Genomic DNA, 16,309 nt, shown 5'->3' with positions numbered 1-16,309 from the left:
ACCTCAGCACCGAGGACTGGGACCTTGTTTTAGGACCATGTTTGTGTTTGATTGAGAAGGTGCCAACTAGCATTCAGTAACTACTGTGAGGAATGAGAAAAGAACTTGTAAACAAATGTGTCTTCGGCAGAGAACAGAACGGGACCAGTAAACACAAAGAGCCTACACATGACTGGCTTCATGGTCCTATGTCATCCGTCACTAAATAATGTTCATCTGTTATTTATTATTTTGCTGCTCTGACTTAATTTTTACTCTGGTTTATAGATACCTATGAAGTACAAGCAAAAAGGGTTGATGACTGTGCTTACATTTGTACCACAATTAAGTACTATACACTAAAAATAACTGGAGCATCATTGGAATGAGAATATTTTCCTTTAAATAGGAACTGTGTATTATTCCAATATACTGAAAACTGGTATAGATCATTACTCCTGTAAGCCAAAGATGTCATTTATAAGCAAACAAAAAGTTGTGAACTTACTGAATCTGAAACTTTAGCAGAAGACCTCTTATTCCCATCAACAGCGAAGTGAAAACTTCGGGTGCCTGTCTGCCATGTTGCTGGCCACTGCTGAGACACAGATAGAGATGGAACAGGATTAGCCATCAAAATTTCCCCTTAAGTCATGAACCTTTTCAAGTACCCAGGTGCTCCCCCTTCATCTGGACAGCTCAGCTGGGGTCCTCTACTTAACCCTGAAGGGTAAGGACCCAGGGCAGGCCCACATGGCAAGGACCTGGCACCCAGGAAAAACCCTTCTAAATGAAGCTTGTTTCCAAACAGGACACTCACAGACTCAGAGAGGAAAAGGCACAACTTCACGTTAACTTCTTAACTTAGGGTTCTTCATGGAGAATAAGGGAAAGACATCTATTTTTGCGAAAGTGGTAGTTTGCAAACAATGAAGCACTTTTACTGTATCCATCATAACCCTCTTCACCCTAGAGCACCACATGTCTGCAAGGCTGTGTGGTTCACTGGAAAAGGCACTGGGCAGTGTATCGGGAGATCCATTTTCTAGAAGAGGCTTTACTGCTTGTTGTGACACCTAGGCACCAGTGGGATCAGTCCTTCACTGTTAATGCGAGGACCCCAGGCCCAGAGACACCCACAGTTTTGCTTCCCCCCCGCTCCACATCTGTGCTGGGCTCGAGGCACACCCCCCATCTGTCCTACTCCGCAGTGCTGTTCCCTCTGTCTGGACACTTGTCTCTGGGCCTTTCACTGGCTACAACTCTCCAAGTTTTGGCTTAAATGTCCCACCCTATAAACACTCAAGAAAACGGGTATTAATGAAATCACAGCCCAGCATGAGGGAGGCCACATTCTTTCCATTCTGAGGACTGCATTTGAGAGGACTACTGATAAAATGAAGTTTTGGCAATCTCATAAAGAACAGTTTTAGAAATTAAGTACATTTAACAATGTCTTCAAGTATTCTGCAATTTGGAAGAGACGTTACTTATTCTGTGGGGTAAAAAAAAAAAAAAAAAAAAAAATTATTCCGTAGGACCAACAAGTGGGGAATACAGGAAGGAGAATAGGGCAAAATACAAAATGAACTCTAACTGAACAGTTTTGAACTGAAGGACTTCCTTCTAAGATTAAGGGACTCAGGCCAAGGCTGCAGGGCTTGGCCACTTGAAAATCGCAGGTGGCTCTGACCTCTTGGCTTCCTCCAGCTCTGAGACAAAATGATGGCTGTCACAAATAGCTGACTTTATGCTAATACTCCAATTACAAAGAAATTTGTTGGATTTCTAAGTAATCTGAACAGATAAAAGCAATATTCTTGAATTCTCCAATTTCAACTTTAAATACATTTGTTTTAATAGACATAAGCCAATTTTTTCTTTCAGAAAATGAATTTAAAAACTAAAAAGAATATTCTTGCTTTAGTATAATTTTAAAATTGGTAAAATCACATCTTAAAGAACTAAGTCAAAGAATTTTAATACAAAAGTTCTTGAAAATTTTATAAAGTACAATATAAACGTAACAGTTCCAAAAAGAACAGTACATTTTGCAATACCAAACTGAAATTAAAATAGAAACAGTGAGTGCCCCCTGCCAGCCGAGTGGGGAGGTGAGGCCATGAATGCAGGGCACCTGTCCCACCTCATCTCCTTCAGGAGACCCACTGGCTCCACAGCAAATCTGAGTAATGAAGAAAACTTGAAACTGGGAAATGCAACAATCCAAATGGCCTTTGGCACAATTATAAAGTTGTGGTGACAGTACATGGAGACACTGATCCCGTTCCAGGAATCGTTATGAATTTGACCAACCTCAAAGAGTATATGGAGGCGGCAATTATGAAGGCCTTTGATCATAAGAATCTGGATCTGGATGGGCCATACTTTGCAGCTATTGTAAGCACGACAAAAAATGTAGCTGTATGTATCTGGGAAAACCTCCAGAAATTTCTTCCTCTAGGCGTTCTTTATAAAGTAAAAGCATACGAAACTGACAATAATGTTGTCATCTATAAAGGAGAGTAGCTTTTAGCAGTTAATACTGTAGAAAGAGTAATTTCTTTCCATATCTGAAAAGGTCTTTTTAAAAAAAATTTTTGTTTTAGAGAGAGAGAGAGAGAGTGTATGTGCACGAGCGGGGAGCCTCACATGGGGATTGATCTCAGGACCCTGAGATTATGACCTGAGCTGAAACCAAGAGTCAGACGCTTGACCGACTGAGCCACCCAGGTGCCCCTTGTAAAAGGTCTTTATCCCCTTGGACTATCAAGAAGTCATCATATAACTTATACCTCCACATTGTATTCTGGAGTGCCTGATGGACTGAAATCATTGTATGTAAGACCTGCTGTAAATTCAAATGTATTTTAAAACCAAACTCGTAAAACATCCCGAGTATCATTTAGAGAGTCTCTAATGTACAGATTAAAAATCACTTCATTTTCAGTAAAATGTTGTAGTGTGGAATTTAAAGGCCAAATAAATCAATTTTTGTCTTTCCGTTCTCTCGTTTTTGGTATTCACATTTTTCTTGCTATAATATGAAAAGCAAAGATGTTTATAAGACTTATAGTACGTGAAACTTAAAAAAATATATACATATGGGTGATCACACAGTCCGGAGACACAGACAACATACAGTTCTTCCTTGATTACATCTCGAGTATTCTAAGGGCACAAGTTCATTCAGTGAAAAATGAGACACACAAATCACCTTAGGCAATGCACTGTAGATGGACGTACAAGGACTGATGGAAATACCCCTTCAGTGCACATTGTTCAGTGAACTTCTGCACAAGTTTGTTGAACTATGAATTTCTAGCGAGGAACAGCACAATCACTGAACATTTGTTGGAGTATCAGTAAACTATTATATTTGTCTGTTTCCAGACCTTATGACCACCTGTACAATTTTAATTCAGAAAACTGAATCATATGTATCAAATCCTATGACAATAATCAACATGAAAAGGATGTATTATACTGTAAAGCATCTCTTACATACAGGTTTTCCTAATCAATCCCATTTTGTTCTGATTATAAACTTACCTGCTTCAGTTAACTATAAAAAAAATAAAATAGAAACAGATTCCCTAAGTATTTCTTCTTTTTAGGATGTTCATGCTGAATAAGGACAGACACGCACACATGCCTAGCTTAAACACTGGCAGCTATTATAATGAAATCTTTAACAAATTATCACACTATCTGTGGAAAACAGACTACTAGCTTTTCATCTAAATCGGATTTGAGGAACAATTTTAGAATTTGTAGAGCCCAATATTAACCCAATTTGTCTTTAGATAAAACTCTTTTTGTGTCACTTAACATTTTTTTGAAGTAAAACTATCAAACAGGACAACATAGAGAAGAATGAGGAAATCTACCTCAGAGGTAGAATTAAAAAAACACTTAGACCTTTTAATGGCAGGAAAGCACAGGTGAATGAATTAGACAGTAAAAGGAAGAAAAAAGTGAAAAGAAGTGTGACGTCTAGCAAAGTAGGGAGTCCTCATCTAATAACATGCACCTACAAATCATGAACAAGAAAGGCATCTATACAATCAGAAAAAGCAGCCAATAAAGGAGCGTGAACTAAATCTTCATTTAGCAGCACAAGGCAATGTCCAAAATGGACAAAAATACACCTGCATATTAGCTAGAAAAATGGAGGTAAACACCAGGGGCCAATAACAGAAACAATTTAGAATTGATTCCACTGCGGAACAGGTCTGGGGAGGGAAAGGGTCTTACTCCTTTTCATTTATAAAGCCTTCTGTATTCCTTGGCTTTTTTTTTAACTATGTGTAATTATTTTCATCAAAAATTTAAAGGTTTTTAAAACAGGGATTCTTAAAACACAGTTCACAAGATTACCAAGCACAGGCTGTCGGCCGTAGGCTGTGGCTCGGATGAGCACCACACAAGAGCTTCACGGGTTATCTCACAGAATCCTCATTAAGCCCACAGAGAAAGGGAGTCTACCCAAGGTCTGGATTCAGGTCTGCCTGGCTGGCACCAGATTTTGTACATTGCCCCAGGTAAGGAGCCTTTGGAAAAATCTCTGCGACTCCAAAATAAGATGCATATCCAGATCACATATCAAAACCAAGCCATAATTTTTCAAGCGAAGCAAGAAAAACATCACACAGAATGCAGAACTGAATGCCACTGCAGTGTAATTACCCCAAGAAGCAAAACGAAAGGTTACTACAATGGCCTAAATAATGTAATTCTAGATACTCCATTAAAACATATTCAAATAATACATTCAAAGAAAAGAATCTGACTTACTCTAGAACAGTACTTTGGATTTTTTCATGTTAAAGAACTTGCGAAATCTCATCTGAAGGAGTTAACCAGTAACTATCTCAGATCCTCAGTTTTACTTTTCTTTTCAGTAAACTAGGACAGTCTGCAAATTGTGTCAGTGCATTAGGGTAACTAAAAATGAAACAAAGGCAAAATAGGTTTGATAATTTTGCAACTTGAAAGCAGCTGTAAATATAAAATGACTTGGAAACACCACAGAATTAAACAAAATGAGATAAAGAAAAATTCTCTGTGGATTTTGTTCAAATTATTCTCATGTACTCTCCATGCACATTTCTCAGGTGGTGATCATACATTTCTTTTTTTGTTCTGCTAATTGGATGCTTTTGTTTCTGACAATCCTAAATTCCACTAAATATACTGCTTGGGATGGGAAAAGCTATCTTCATCAAGATAAAAAAAACTTTTTTAAAAACCCAAGACCAACTTCTAGTAGGCCTAAGTGGTGGTTCAATTTTGCCGTTTCTTGCCCTCATGTTCACAAGTCCCTAAATAAAGGACTGTGGTGAAAATTCAAGGAGATAATGAAGGGAAAGTGCCGGCAGCTAACAGCGATTCAACCAAGATCACTTGAAATCAAGCCAACACAAAAGGAGAGGTTTATGCACCTGACCTCTTGAGCCGAAAGCTCAGAGCTAGAACTCTTCTAGTCCAGCTTCAAGGACAACAATCTTTTCATAAACTGACAAGGGGCAGGTGGTGCGTGAGTGAAGCAAGTTCCACAGGCCGGAGGGGTGCAGTCTGCACAAGGACCCCGGAGCACCAGTCTGGGGTGACTGGGGATTAGACCTATTTAGCTCTTCTCCACAACCACCACCAATTACCAATGAGTTACTTCACCTAACAAGTAGGAAGCACCTGTAAGTCAGTCTGCTCAGGGACGCCTGACTAAAAATACCCCACTGACCAAAGACTCCACTTCCCACTTGTGGGCTCCCTCCATCCTTTGCGTCTTAGAGCCCAAGACGGGGGTTGGAGAGTGGGGACCTCTGCTCAGTAAACAGCAACACGTGAAAGCATTTAAACTGTTCTCTGGTGTTGGCAGGATGGCTGACTACACCTTCTCACATTTAACTTTTAATATTTGTATTTCAAAAAGGAGAAAATTGCAGGTATAATTACAGGCACAAGTCAAGTCAGTATTGTTGAGTGCCTGGGTTCCTATTGGGATTTTCACTCTGTAATTACATTACTGAGCAAGTAGGCGGGAGGATCATTTAAAAGAACCCAAATAACTAAACCCTCTAAGTTTACTGTGCCTCAATAAAACCCGAAAAGATGGATTCTGAAGGCGTCCCTGGAAAAAGCACACGTGACACAATCCCGTAGCTAGGGCTCGAGGAAGTCTTCCCCCCGGCGCCCATGCACCGCTGCCCGGAGTCCGAGCACTCCAGGCACCTTCCACCCGCCTCCCCTGACAGAGCACGGGAAACCAAACTTCCCGGCGTCCTCGCCCAAACGTGGTTTTGCGGTCAGAGTGCTGGCATTCTCCGTCTGATTTTCTAAAAAGCGCGCAAAACGCCACCACACAAAAACCAGAACCAAGGCCCTAAACTTACTGCCAGGTCTACGCTTTCCCCGAAGGCGGCTCGGTTCTGCGAACCACTAAGAGGAAGCCCAAGCGCGGGTGCCGGACGTGCCTCCCACCGACCCCGCCTGGGACCTCCCAGCCAGCGCGCGCCTGCGGTCATGGGCCCGCCTCCGCCCGAGGTCTAAGGGCGCCTTTGGATTCCGAGGCCCGGGGCACCCATGGGCCGCTACCTGTCCGAGTGACCTTGGCCAAACACGCCTCCCCACGCGCTGAAGACTCGGGCTGCGGCGACGCTAATCTGCGAGGCCCCCAGACCCCAGGCAGGGATCCCAGGAAGGGGGAGCGGCCCCAGGGCGGCACGCGGGGTCATGACCTTCATCCGGACGCAGCCCGACGGGCTTCTGAAAACGTCCGGCTGCCCTCTGGGTCGGCCCCACTTCTCGGGCGACCTCCTCCCCGCACCGGCCCGCAGACCCTCCCCGGGCCGGGGCAACTCAGCGTCCGCCCCGCCCTGCGGGGACCGTCCTACCCCCACCTCGGCCCCCGCGCCCTGCCCGCCCCGCGGCGCCGACTCACCGCCCTGGTCAGTGCCAGGCGCCGGGCGCCCAACAGCCGAGACACCGCCCGGACCCCCGACATGTCTGTCCTCCAGGGCGCTGTCCCACCAGCCTCCGCGCCAGACTGCGCCTGCGCATCTAGCCGCGCCCGGGCCGGGACGCGGGGACACCGCGCCTGCGCACCAAGCCAGGACCCCCGAGTGGGTGGTGAAGCATTGCGCCTGCGCACAGGACCGGCGGACAGTGGTGCTGAGGGGATCCAGGGCCCGGGGCTCCCCGGCCGGGGGTAGGTCGGGGGCGGGGCCGAGTTCGTCCCGGGCCAGGGCCTGGGCTGTGGCCAGGGCCTGTGCGGTGTTCCGGAGGGGCCGGGGGTAGGTCTGGGGGCTAGGGGTAGGTCGGGGGCCTAGGGAGAAGTCGGGGGGAATGGGTGTAGGTTCGGGAGGGCCGCGGGTGGGTAGGGGGTCGGAATAGGTCAGGGCGCCGGGCCGTGTTCGGGGGTTCTGGGACTGGGTCGGAGTAGGTCAGGGCGCCGAGTTGTGTTAGGGGGCTCCGGGGGGTGGGTCGGGGGGCGGGAGGGCTGGGGGCTGGGTCTGGGATAGGTCCGGGCGCCGGCCCGGGTTTTGGGGTGGGGGCGGGCGCCCTGCTGACACTGGGAGCCCCAGCGGTGGATACGGGCGGATGACCCGGTGAGGGTCTGGTTCAGCTTCCCGGGCTGTGTCTTCACTGACTCGCTTGATTCCGCCTCTGGTCCACGAAGTATTTTTGTTCTTCGTGTGTTTTACGTAAGGTACCTGGAATCTTTTGTGGGACGAAGTGGCATGGGAAATAAACTGTTCACTTTCCTGTGTTTCGTATTGTATTGTTAGGATCTTTCTCATGCACAATTGTGTGCAATATAATTTAGAAATATTTTAGTGAGTTAATTTAAATTTACAATGATCCATCCACTCTTATTTTATTGACTTTTTTTTTAAGATTTTACTTATTTATTTGACAGAGCGAGCGAGCACAAGCAGGGGGAGCAGCAGAGGGAGAGAGAGAGAAGCAGGTCCCCACTGAGCAAAGAGCCCAGGACCCTGGGATCATGACCTGAGCCTAAGGCAGTCGCTTAAACCAATTGAGCCACCCAGGCACCCATATTTTATTGACATTTAGGTTGTTTCCAAATCTTTGCTAGTGTTAAATAAGGAAAGAAAGATTATAATTGTGTATAACCCTTTGTCTTACTTAGGATTAGGTTGCTTTTCTTAGAATTGTGTTTCCACAGGCCCTATGCCCCTTAAGTGGACTTCATTGGCTTGGAGGAAATGAAAACCATTCTTCACAGACCTACATTGAGAGTTTGCAGTTTAGTACTTTCAGAACTAATTTTTTATTGTATAGTTACCACAAACTCCTTAACATAATATTTTTGGCATTTCTTTATTGCCAGTTAGAATTTTATATTTCTAGATGTTAAGTGTTTATTGAAAACCCTATTAAAATTTTTCAAAATTGAATTGGATTCCTTTTTTGTTATGTAAGCCTTGATTATTTCTTTTCTTTTCTTTTCTTTTTAAGATTTTATTTATTTGACAGAGAGAGACACAGCGAGAGAGGGAACACAAGCAGGGGGAGCAGGAGAGGGAGAAGCAGGCTTCCCGCCGAACAAGGAGCCCGATGTGGGGCTCGATCCCAGGACCCTAGGATCATGACCTGAGCCGAAGGCAGACGCTTAACGACTGAGCCACCCAGGCGCCCCTGATTATTTCTTTTCTAATCAGTGTGTTTTATTTGTGGCCATCACATAGAAATAAGCTGAAAGTCTCATTGCTCTATTTTGTGAAAATGCCCAACCTAGTGCAGGTACTTAGTAAATTGGTAAGTTCATGTTAACATTAGACCCCAGCCTAGTTACTGAGATACAGCATGAGCTTTAAGCAGAAACATCTGTAATTATGGTGTTCATGCCACCAAAGTCAGGAGGCATGAGAGCCTTCCTAGCACTGTCCCCATCTCCGCCACACACCGCTTGCCTGGGCCTCTCCATGGCCTCTCCATGTCATTTGCCATTTCCTGAGGGCCAGTGCTTTCGTGCCTTGCTATTTACGTATTTTTGTATACAACCATACTGTGAAGCTTGTTTATATTAGAGATCTTAACATCACTTTACTTGTATTTCACTTATTTGAAACCTCTTTCTCTCTCCAACTGTATCATGAGTGGCTATTGTCTGAGGCCTTGTTTTTTTTCTTTTAATCCTGTAAGGCTCAGTGCTATGTGGCTCATACTGAGCCAAGTAGATGATACAATTGTGACATTTATTTTGTTCCTTTTATATGGTTAATGGTTTTATTATTTACTTCAAGGTACATCTCCATGAATAACTTAAATGACCCCCCAAATTGGAATATCCGGCCTAATTCCAGGGCTGATGGGGGTGATGGAAGCAGATGGAATTATGCCCTATTGGTTCCAATGCTGGGATTGGCTGCTTTTCGTAAGTCATGGTTTTCCTAACATTTGCATTTGGGGGGCTGAAAGTGTGGATCCCAAAAACCTTGGGCTTTGGACCCTGACAGATGCAAGTGTACATCCTAGTGTTATCCCATACAGTGAGTCCTAGGCAAATTACTTAACCCCTTGAGCCTTAGTTTCCCTATCCATTGAAGCATTGTGAGGGCTAAATAAAACAAGATACTTTGTGTGGAGTGGGTTTTAGTAACTATTAGCTCCTTTCCAGACTTCACTTTTCTGAAAGGAGCTCTCTTGGTTCAGTTGCCCTCATCAGGACTGACAGGGAAGAATAAAATAGGTGTAAAAGAAAACCAGTTTGGTCATCTGTTTAATGTTTAGGGAATCAGTCTTAAAACCTCTGCTCACCTGGCCAGCTTCTCTCTAGTTTGAATTGACTTTGGGGAAATTACCAGTTACTGGTCCGTTACAATTATTCCAGCCCTTAGCTTTTATTTTCTACTACATGATAATTTTCTGATGTTCAGGAATTAGTTTTATATTTTGTCATATCCCACAGTTTTGGATTGACACTTACGAATATGAGAAACTGAATAATTGAATGGAAGAAAATCACAAGCTGCCGTCTGTTTGCAGTGATACTTTTTATGGAGTGTTTTTTTATGTGCTTAGATTTCTCAGGTCAATAGGCTTACCTCAGAAGAAGTGAAGGATGAAGAGAGTAGCATTTATCAACTGTTCATTTATCTGCCTTTACTGTAGACTGTGCCAGGAGACTAGTTTACACCGATATTTGGCAATATAATTTCTATGTATTTATTTATGGGGGGACACGCATGTGGGGAGGGGCAGAGGGAAAGGGAGAATCTCAAGCAGACTCCTCACTGAGTGTGGAGCCCAACGCAGGGCTCTATCTCACAACCCCGAGATCATGACCCGAGCCAAAGCCAAGAGCCACCCAGGTGCCCCTTGGCAATATAAATTCTAAACTATGTAGTAAAAGATTTTTGGAGACTCTTTATAAGAATGCAAAGATAAAAGTTTTCGGTGATCATGCTACCTAAGCAAGACAACCAAGAAGAAAATACAAAATATTCATTGACCCTTCTCAGGGACAGAAAGCAACATTTCAAAAGTCCAAGGAGGCAAGAACCTCAAAAGTAAAGGTTGTTATGAAAGGCTATAAAAGCTAGAGTTTGGAAAGGAAATGGAATGGTGAGAGTTGCCACGGGGCTTGTCCCAGCCTCAAAACTAATTAATCATTGTTAGTCAGTGTAATCTTAAGCCTTCCAATTCCCTCACCAAGTTCATCACCCTAGCCATAGGCAATAGGTAGTGGTTCCAAGGGTTAGGAGAGCTTTGCAAGGTGGCAGGCTGGTGAGCTTCTAAGTGGCAACACCCTTAGGACTGGGTTTGGATCTGCCCAGTCTCTGACCTAGAAGCAGGCACTGTGCAGATTGCTGAATCAAAAAAACTACCTGATCTTGTCAGCCTCCATGGGAGTCGATGTTTAGTTTTTTAAGAAAGTGCCAAAACGTTTTCCCGAGTGGTAGTACCATTTTGCATCCTCATCAGCAGTGTGTGAGTGATCCATTTTCTTGTTAGCCTCACCAGCATTTGGTGAGGCCACTGTTGTTCTTATTTTACACCCATTGTGGTTTCAATTTGCATTTCCCTAATAGCTAATAACGTTGAACATGTTTTCACATTCTTATTTGCCATTGGTATAGCCTCTTCCACGACATGTCTGTTCCTGTCTTTCGGCCATTTTCTAATTATACTGTGTTTTCATGTTGAGTTTTCAGAGTTTTTTACTACATTCTAGATTCTAGTATTTTGTTGGATATCTAGTTTGCCAGTATCTTTTTCCACTCTGTAACTGGTTTTTTTATTCTCTAAATGGAGGCTTTCGCAGAGCAAAGGTTTTAATTTTGATGAAGTTCAAGTTTTTTCTTTCATGGGTCATGCTTTTCCTCCTGCAGCTCTTTGCCTAGCCCTAGATCCTGAAGGTTCTGTCCCACATTGTTTCTTTTTTTTTTTTTTTTTAAGATTTTATTTATTTATTTGAGAGAGAGAATGAGAGACAGCACAAGAGGGAAGAGGGTCAGAGGGAGAAGCAGACCCCGCGCTGAGCAGGGAGCCCGATGCGGGACTCGATCCCGGGACTCCAGGATCATGACCTGAGCTGAAGGCAGTCGCTTAACCAACTGAGCCACCCAGGCGCCCCCACATTGTTTCTTGAAAGTTTAGTTTTCCATGTCCATGATCCATTTTGAGTTAATTTTTTTTTTTTTAGTATAATGTATGAGACTTAGGTTTTCTTTCTTCCTTTCCGATCTGTTTGTCTTTTGTTTCCTTTTCCTTTTCTTGCACTGGCTGACATCTCCAGGCCTCCACTGAGAAGTTCCCATCTTACAGGAAGAGCATTCGGTCTTCACCGTTAAAGGCGACGTTAGCTGTGGGTTTTCATAGCTGTTCTTTATCAAGGCAAGGAAGCTCCCCTCAGTTTTTCTTTTTTTTTTTGAGTTTTTATCACCAGTGGGTGTTGAGTTTTGCCAAATGTTTTTCTGTATCAGTTGATGCGATCATGTGATTTTTCTTCTTTAGACTATTCATATGTTTGGTTACATTGATTGATTTGATCATGGGTCATGGGATCCAGCCCCATGTCAGGCTGTGGCTTTGTGCTCAGCAGGGAGTCTGCTTGAAGATCCTCTCCCTCTGCCCCTCTCCCCGCTCGCATGCACTTTCTCTCTCAAATAAATAAATCTTTGGGCTGCCTGGATGGCTCAGTCGTTAAGCGTCTGCCTTCGGCTGAGGTCATGATCCCAGGGTCCTGGGATCGAGTCCTGCATCAGGCTCCCTGCTCAGCGGGAAGCCTGCTTCTCTCTCTCCCTCTGCCCCTGCTTGTGTTCTCTCTCTTGCTGTCTGTCTCTCTGTCAAATAAATAAATAAAATCTTTAAAAAAAAAAAATCTTAAAAAAAAAATCTTTGAAAACAAATCTCCACTTGGTCACGCCATATAATCCTTTTTACGTATTGTAGAATTACATTTGGCAGTATTTTGTTCAGGGTTTTATGTCTGTGTTCATATGGGATTTATTATTTTAGCCCTTTGGCAGAGTTCTTTCTTCTCCACACTTACTTCAGCATCATGGTTTTTTTTGTGTCAGTTATTGTATTTTTCAGTTCAAAATGTTCATATGCTTGTTTTTGTATCTCCTATTTCTGTGCTTAGACTTTGTATTGTCATGCCTGCTTTAAACTCTTTGTCAGGTAACCCTAACATCTCTGTACTCTTGGTATTGGCATCTACTGATTATCTTTTTACATTCAGTTTGAGATCTTTCTGATTCTTGGTATGAAGAGTGATTTTCAATTGAAACCTGTGTATTTGGGGCATTATGTTATGAGGCTGACCTTTTATTCGGACATTCTGTGGATTCTTCTTGGATAGGGCTCTAGCAGGGGAAAGGTGGCTCTGCTGCCTCACTCCCAGGTGGGGATGGAAGTCCAAGCTCCCCACTCAGCCTCCGGTCCCCTCATTACCACTGGGCAGGAGCTGGGGGTGCAGCTCCCCTAGGTTTCCACTGATGCTCCTCCCTGCCTGGGAGAGGTAGGAGATCTTGTTACTGCTCCCCACTTGGCCACCTCTGACACCACCCCCAAGGGAGCAGGAGGGGCTCGCATCAGCCTTTGCCCGATGGATGGGGATGGGACCACAGTGACTTTGCTGTTTGGCCGGAGTGGAGTAGTTATTGTTGAAGTTTCTGTCTTGCTAGGCCACCTTCCTAGCCCCTTGGCCAGAGAGAGCAGACTTGTGCTGGGGCTTTTTGAAAGAAAGTCTTCACCATTGGCATTTCAGCTCCAAGTCCGGGAAGTGTGAGGCAAAATGAAACCCCAGGGGACTCACCACCATAGCCTTCCTTGGGTCCCAAGGTCCCTTGCCAGTCTGCCTGCAGTTCTCCACCTTTAAGAACCCCCTTGGTTTGCTGTACTTACGACGCAGGGTTTCCGACTGTGCTGAGCAGGAAGAATAGGAAAGAGTACTTCTGTTCCATTCCCCCAAAAGCAGGAGCCCCCACTCTCGTCTCTGCCTTAGGAAACTGGGGCTGTGCACAATTGTGTTTGCCCAGAGTCATAAGGCAGGGTTCTCCAGGATCAGACCCAGACTTAAGGTTTTTCCATTCTGCTTCCACACTTTCCTCTGCACACGTCCTTGGTGATCTCCCCCACCTGTGTCACGTCTCTGTCCCACCTCTTCCTGGAGGCCTTCCTGATTCAGTGCCACCCACCCCAGACTTGCCCGTAATCACAGCCTGTACCATGTAGTCTGATGTGCAGCTCGGTGTGTTCTGTACCGGTCGCCACTTGTTCCATGTGTCAGTTGTGGTACTTCCGTTAGATCACACCTGGGTTAAGGCAAGAGTGGCCTCCTCTGCCCCCTGCTGCACCCCCACCTCTGATCTTCCACTTCTTACCAGAGTCTCTGAGGACCTCTGTTGTTCAGGCCTGCTGACTTCCAGAGCGTGCTCCAGCCCCTCGATAGAAGCCCTGCAGCGACTCCTGGACAGCGTCTGCTCAGGATGTGTGATGCCCACTCCTGTCCCTGTTCATTCTGCCTAGAGGGGCCTTTCCTACCAGCTGCTCCTCGTTTTTGCAGACTGGTTCCCATTCACCTCTTTCGTGAGCCCCTCCCCGACTGCACCCCAAACGGAATTAGTCCTTCCTTCCTCCCCTTCTCACAGAGCTCTCAGTGCTTATCAGATGATACTGTAACTGCTGCGCTAGTGGCCAGTCCCCTGCCTGTGAACTTCATTGGAAGGAGGAGATGAAGATGACGTGTGCTTTCGAGTTTCCGTTACCAGTGGGACTAGACGCTGTTTGTAGGTGAGGAAGGAATGCGTTTGGTCTCACGCTTATAGAGTTGGGGTGGCAGCAGCACTTCAAGTGGAAATGACTTGCAAGCGCACGCAAATACTGCCTCAGAGGATGGTTCCCAAGGGACGCGGGGGAAGAAGACCCGAATGGCAAGGACACCGCCTTGAGTGCTGGGGAGGGAAAAGGAGCCTCCCCGGCACTGGATTTCTGCATGCAGCAGAGGACAGAGGCCCAGCTGCTCCTCAGTCTGCCCCACGTTTGTGAGAGTCGAGTTGCCCTGGTTTGGGAAAAGGGAGCCAGGCCATGTCTTGAGGTTGAACATCTTCCTCCACCTTATTTTTATGTACCCCTGTCAGAATAGAAGCGAGATGACCAGGCAGGTCTGAATGCACTTTGCAGTCACTCAGTTCTGTAATCACCTGCCAACGTTACAGGAAGCATAGCAGTGTTGACTTTTAAACCTTGGCAGTAGGACATGGAGGCCCTGTGGCCAGAGTAGGCATTGGTGGTGAGTTTGAGAGCAAAAGAAAGCAGGGGTGGATTTTTTCAGCCAGAGAAGATGAGGAGTCTGGAAGGGAACTGTCAGCAACCTTGTCACACTTGTCCTTGGGGACCCTTACCTGATTTTAAGATAAGAATTTTGATTATTACATGGTTTCATACAAAATGTTACCCGTACCTTTCAGGCCTTAAGATTTTATTGAAATACTGTCCTTAGCTGCTTTATGCTTTTTCAAAATAAAGATTATAAAACTTCAGCTCTGACTTCTCATTAAGTGTGTTTTTCTCCCCCAATTTATTCGTGTCAGGTTGGATTTGGTCCAGGGAGTCCCAGAAAGAAATCGAAAAAGAGAGAGAAGCGTACCGTCAGAGAACAGCTGCTTTCCAGCGGGATCTCGAAGCCAAGTACCATGCCGTGATCTCAGAAAACCGGCGTGCAGTTGCTCACTTGTCTTTGGAACTTGAAAAGGAACAAAACCGAACGACTAGTTACCGAGAAGCCCTTATCTCTCAGGGGCGCAAGTTGGTAGAAGAAAAGAAGCTTCTGGAACAGGAGCGGGCTCAGGTCATGCAAGAAAAGAGACAGTTGCAGCCCCTGAGAAGTGCGTATCTGAGCTTCCTGGAGAAGGAAGATGACTGGCAGAGGAGGGCCAGGCTTGTGCTGAAAGAGTTTGAAGACGCTCTTACGGAAAGACAGAACATCTACTGCAGCCTGTTCCTCCCCCGCGGCAGGCGGCTGGAAATCGAGAAGAACTTACTGGTCCGAGCATCCACCGACCCGGTTGCCGCTGAGCTGCAGATGGCGGCTGGCCTGACCGACATATTTCAGCACGACACATACTGTGGCGACGTCTGGAATACCAACAAACGCCAGAATGGGAGACTCATGTGGCTGTATCTCAAATACTGGGAACTGACTGTTGAACTGAAGAAGTGTAAGAGAGTTGAGAAAGCCATCCTAGAGAAGTAGGGCGGGAGCGAAGTACATCTTCAGTGATGCTGTGGCGTCCCGGGGTATCGCCATGTTGTCGGTTCCTTCCGCAGCCACCTTCCAGCTGCGTGGTCTTCCACTCCCACCACCGTCTGAGCGGGACACGGTCTCTTCCTTGGCCCTCTTCAGCTATAAGGATGCAGTTTCTTGGGAGGATTTTTTTTTAAGCTGTAACATTTTATTAGGCTGCACAGTATAACGTCATATCTTTGCTGTAGGGTAAGATTGTTTTTAAGAAAGTCAAAAACAGTATCGATCGTCACTGTAAGTAGTTTTCTGTTTGTTTTCATCACTCCCTAAATAAATTCTGTTTTCTCCTCAAATTACTTTTCTCTCTCCTAGAATTATAAAAAGAAGTTGTCAGGTAATGGATAGAACTGCCTAATGAGGACAGAAAATACTAACATTATCAAGGTTTCTTGCTGGTGTGAGCATCTCTCCCACCAAAGGGAGAGAAAGTGTTCCTTGTATCCAGTTGACACCCTGGTATGTGTTTGGGATTTGGCTTGTGTCTGTATTTAGTAAGCACCTATTATTTATTAGCAATGACATATAATAAAAAATACTTGCCATTTAAAA

The 16,309-nt window shown here is 45.1% G+C and overlaps 2 protein-coding genes across 5 annotated transcripts in view; one reads left to right on the top strand and one right to left on the bottom strand.

Moving 5' to 3' along the window:
* SDHA (succinate dehydrogenase complex flavoprotein subunit A) overlaps positions 1-7,036 on the bottom strand; it is a 30,948-nt gene extending 23,912 nt beyond the window's left edge. For 2 of the 3 annotated variants that reach the window (XM_032415241.1, XM_032415239.1), the window contains exons 1-2: positions 6,923-7,036; positions 488-577 (exon numbers count right to left, since the gene is read on the bottom strand). In XM_032415241.1, coding sequence (XP_032271132.1) covers positions 488-577; positions 6,923-6,985 — 153 coding nt within the window. In that variant the 5' untranslated portion in view covers positions 6,986-7,036. The remainder of the gene's footprint in view (positions 1-487; positions 578-6,922) is intronic. The other variant, XM_032415240.1, reaches the window with a different exon arrangement.
* CCDC127 (coiled-coil domain containing 127) lies at positions 6,958-16,309 on the top strand. 2 transcript variants are annotated; one of them, XM_032415243.1, is made up of 3 exons: positions 6,958-7,189; positions 9,252-9,382; positions 15,048-16,309. In XM_032415243.1, the coding sequence occupies exons 1-3, from the start codon at positions 6,984-6,986 to the stop codon at positions 15,707-15,709; spliced, it is 999 nt and encodes a 332-aa protein (XP_032271134.1). In that variant the 5' UTR covers positions 6,958-6,983; the 3' UTR covers positions 15,710-16,309. The 2 variants fall into 2 exon arrangements, with proteins under 2 accessions (XP_032271134.1, XP_032271135.1); XM_032415244.1 differs by lacking the exon at positions 6,958-7,189 and adding an exon at positions 7,195-7,274.

The sequence above is a fragment of the Phoca vitulina genome, unplaced genomic scaffold, assembly GCF_004348235.1.
Source record: "Phoca vitulina isolate PV1807 unplaced genomic scaffold, GSC_HSeal_1.0 scaffold17, whole genome shotgun sequence".
Taxonomy (NCBI): Eukaryota; Metazoa; Chordata; class Mammalia; order Carnivora; family Phocidae; genus Phoca; species Phoca vitulina.
The sequence above is the reverse complement of the archived record's forward strand: the minus strand, read 5'-3'. Positions and strand labels throughout refer to the sequence as shown.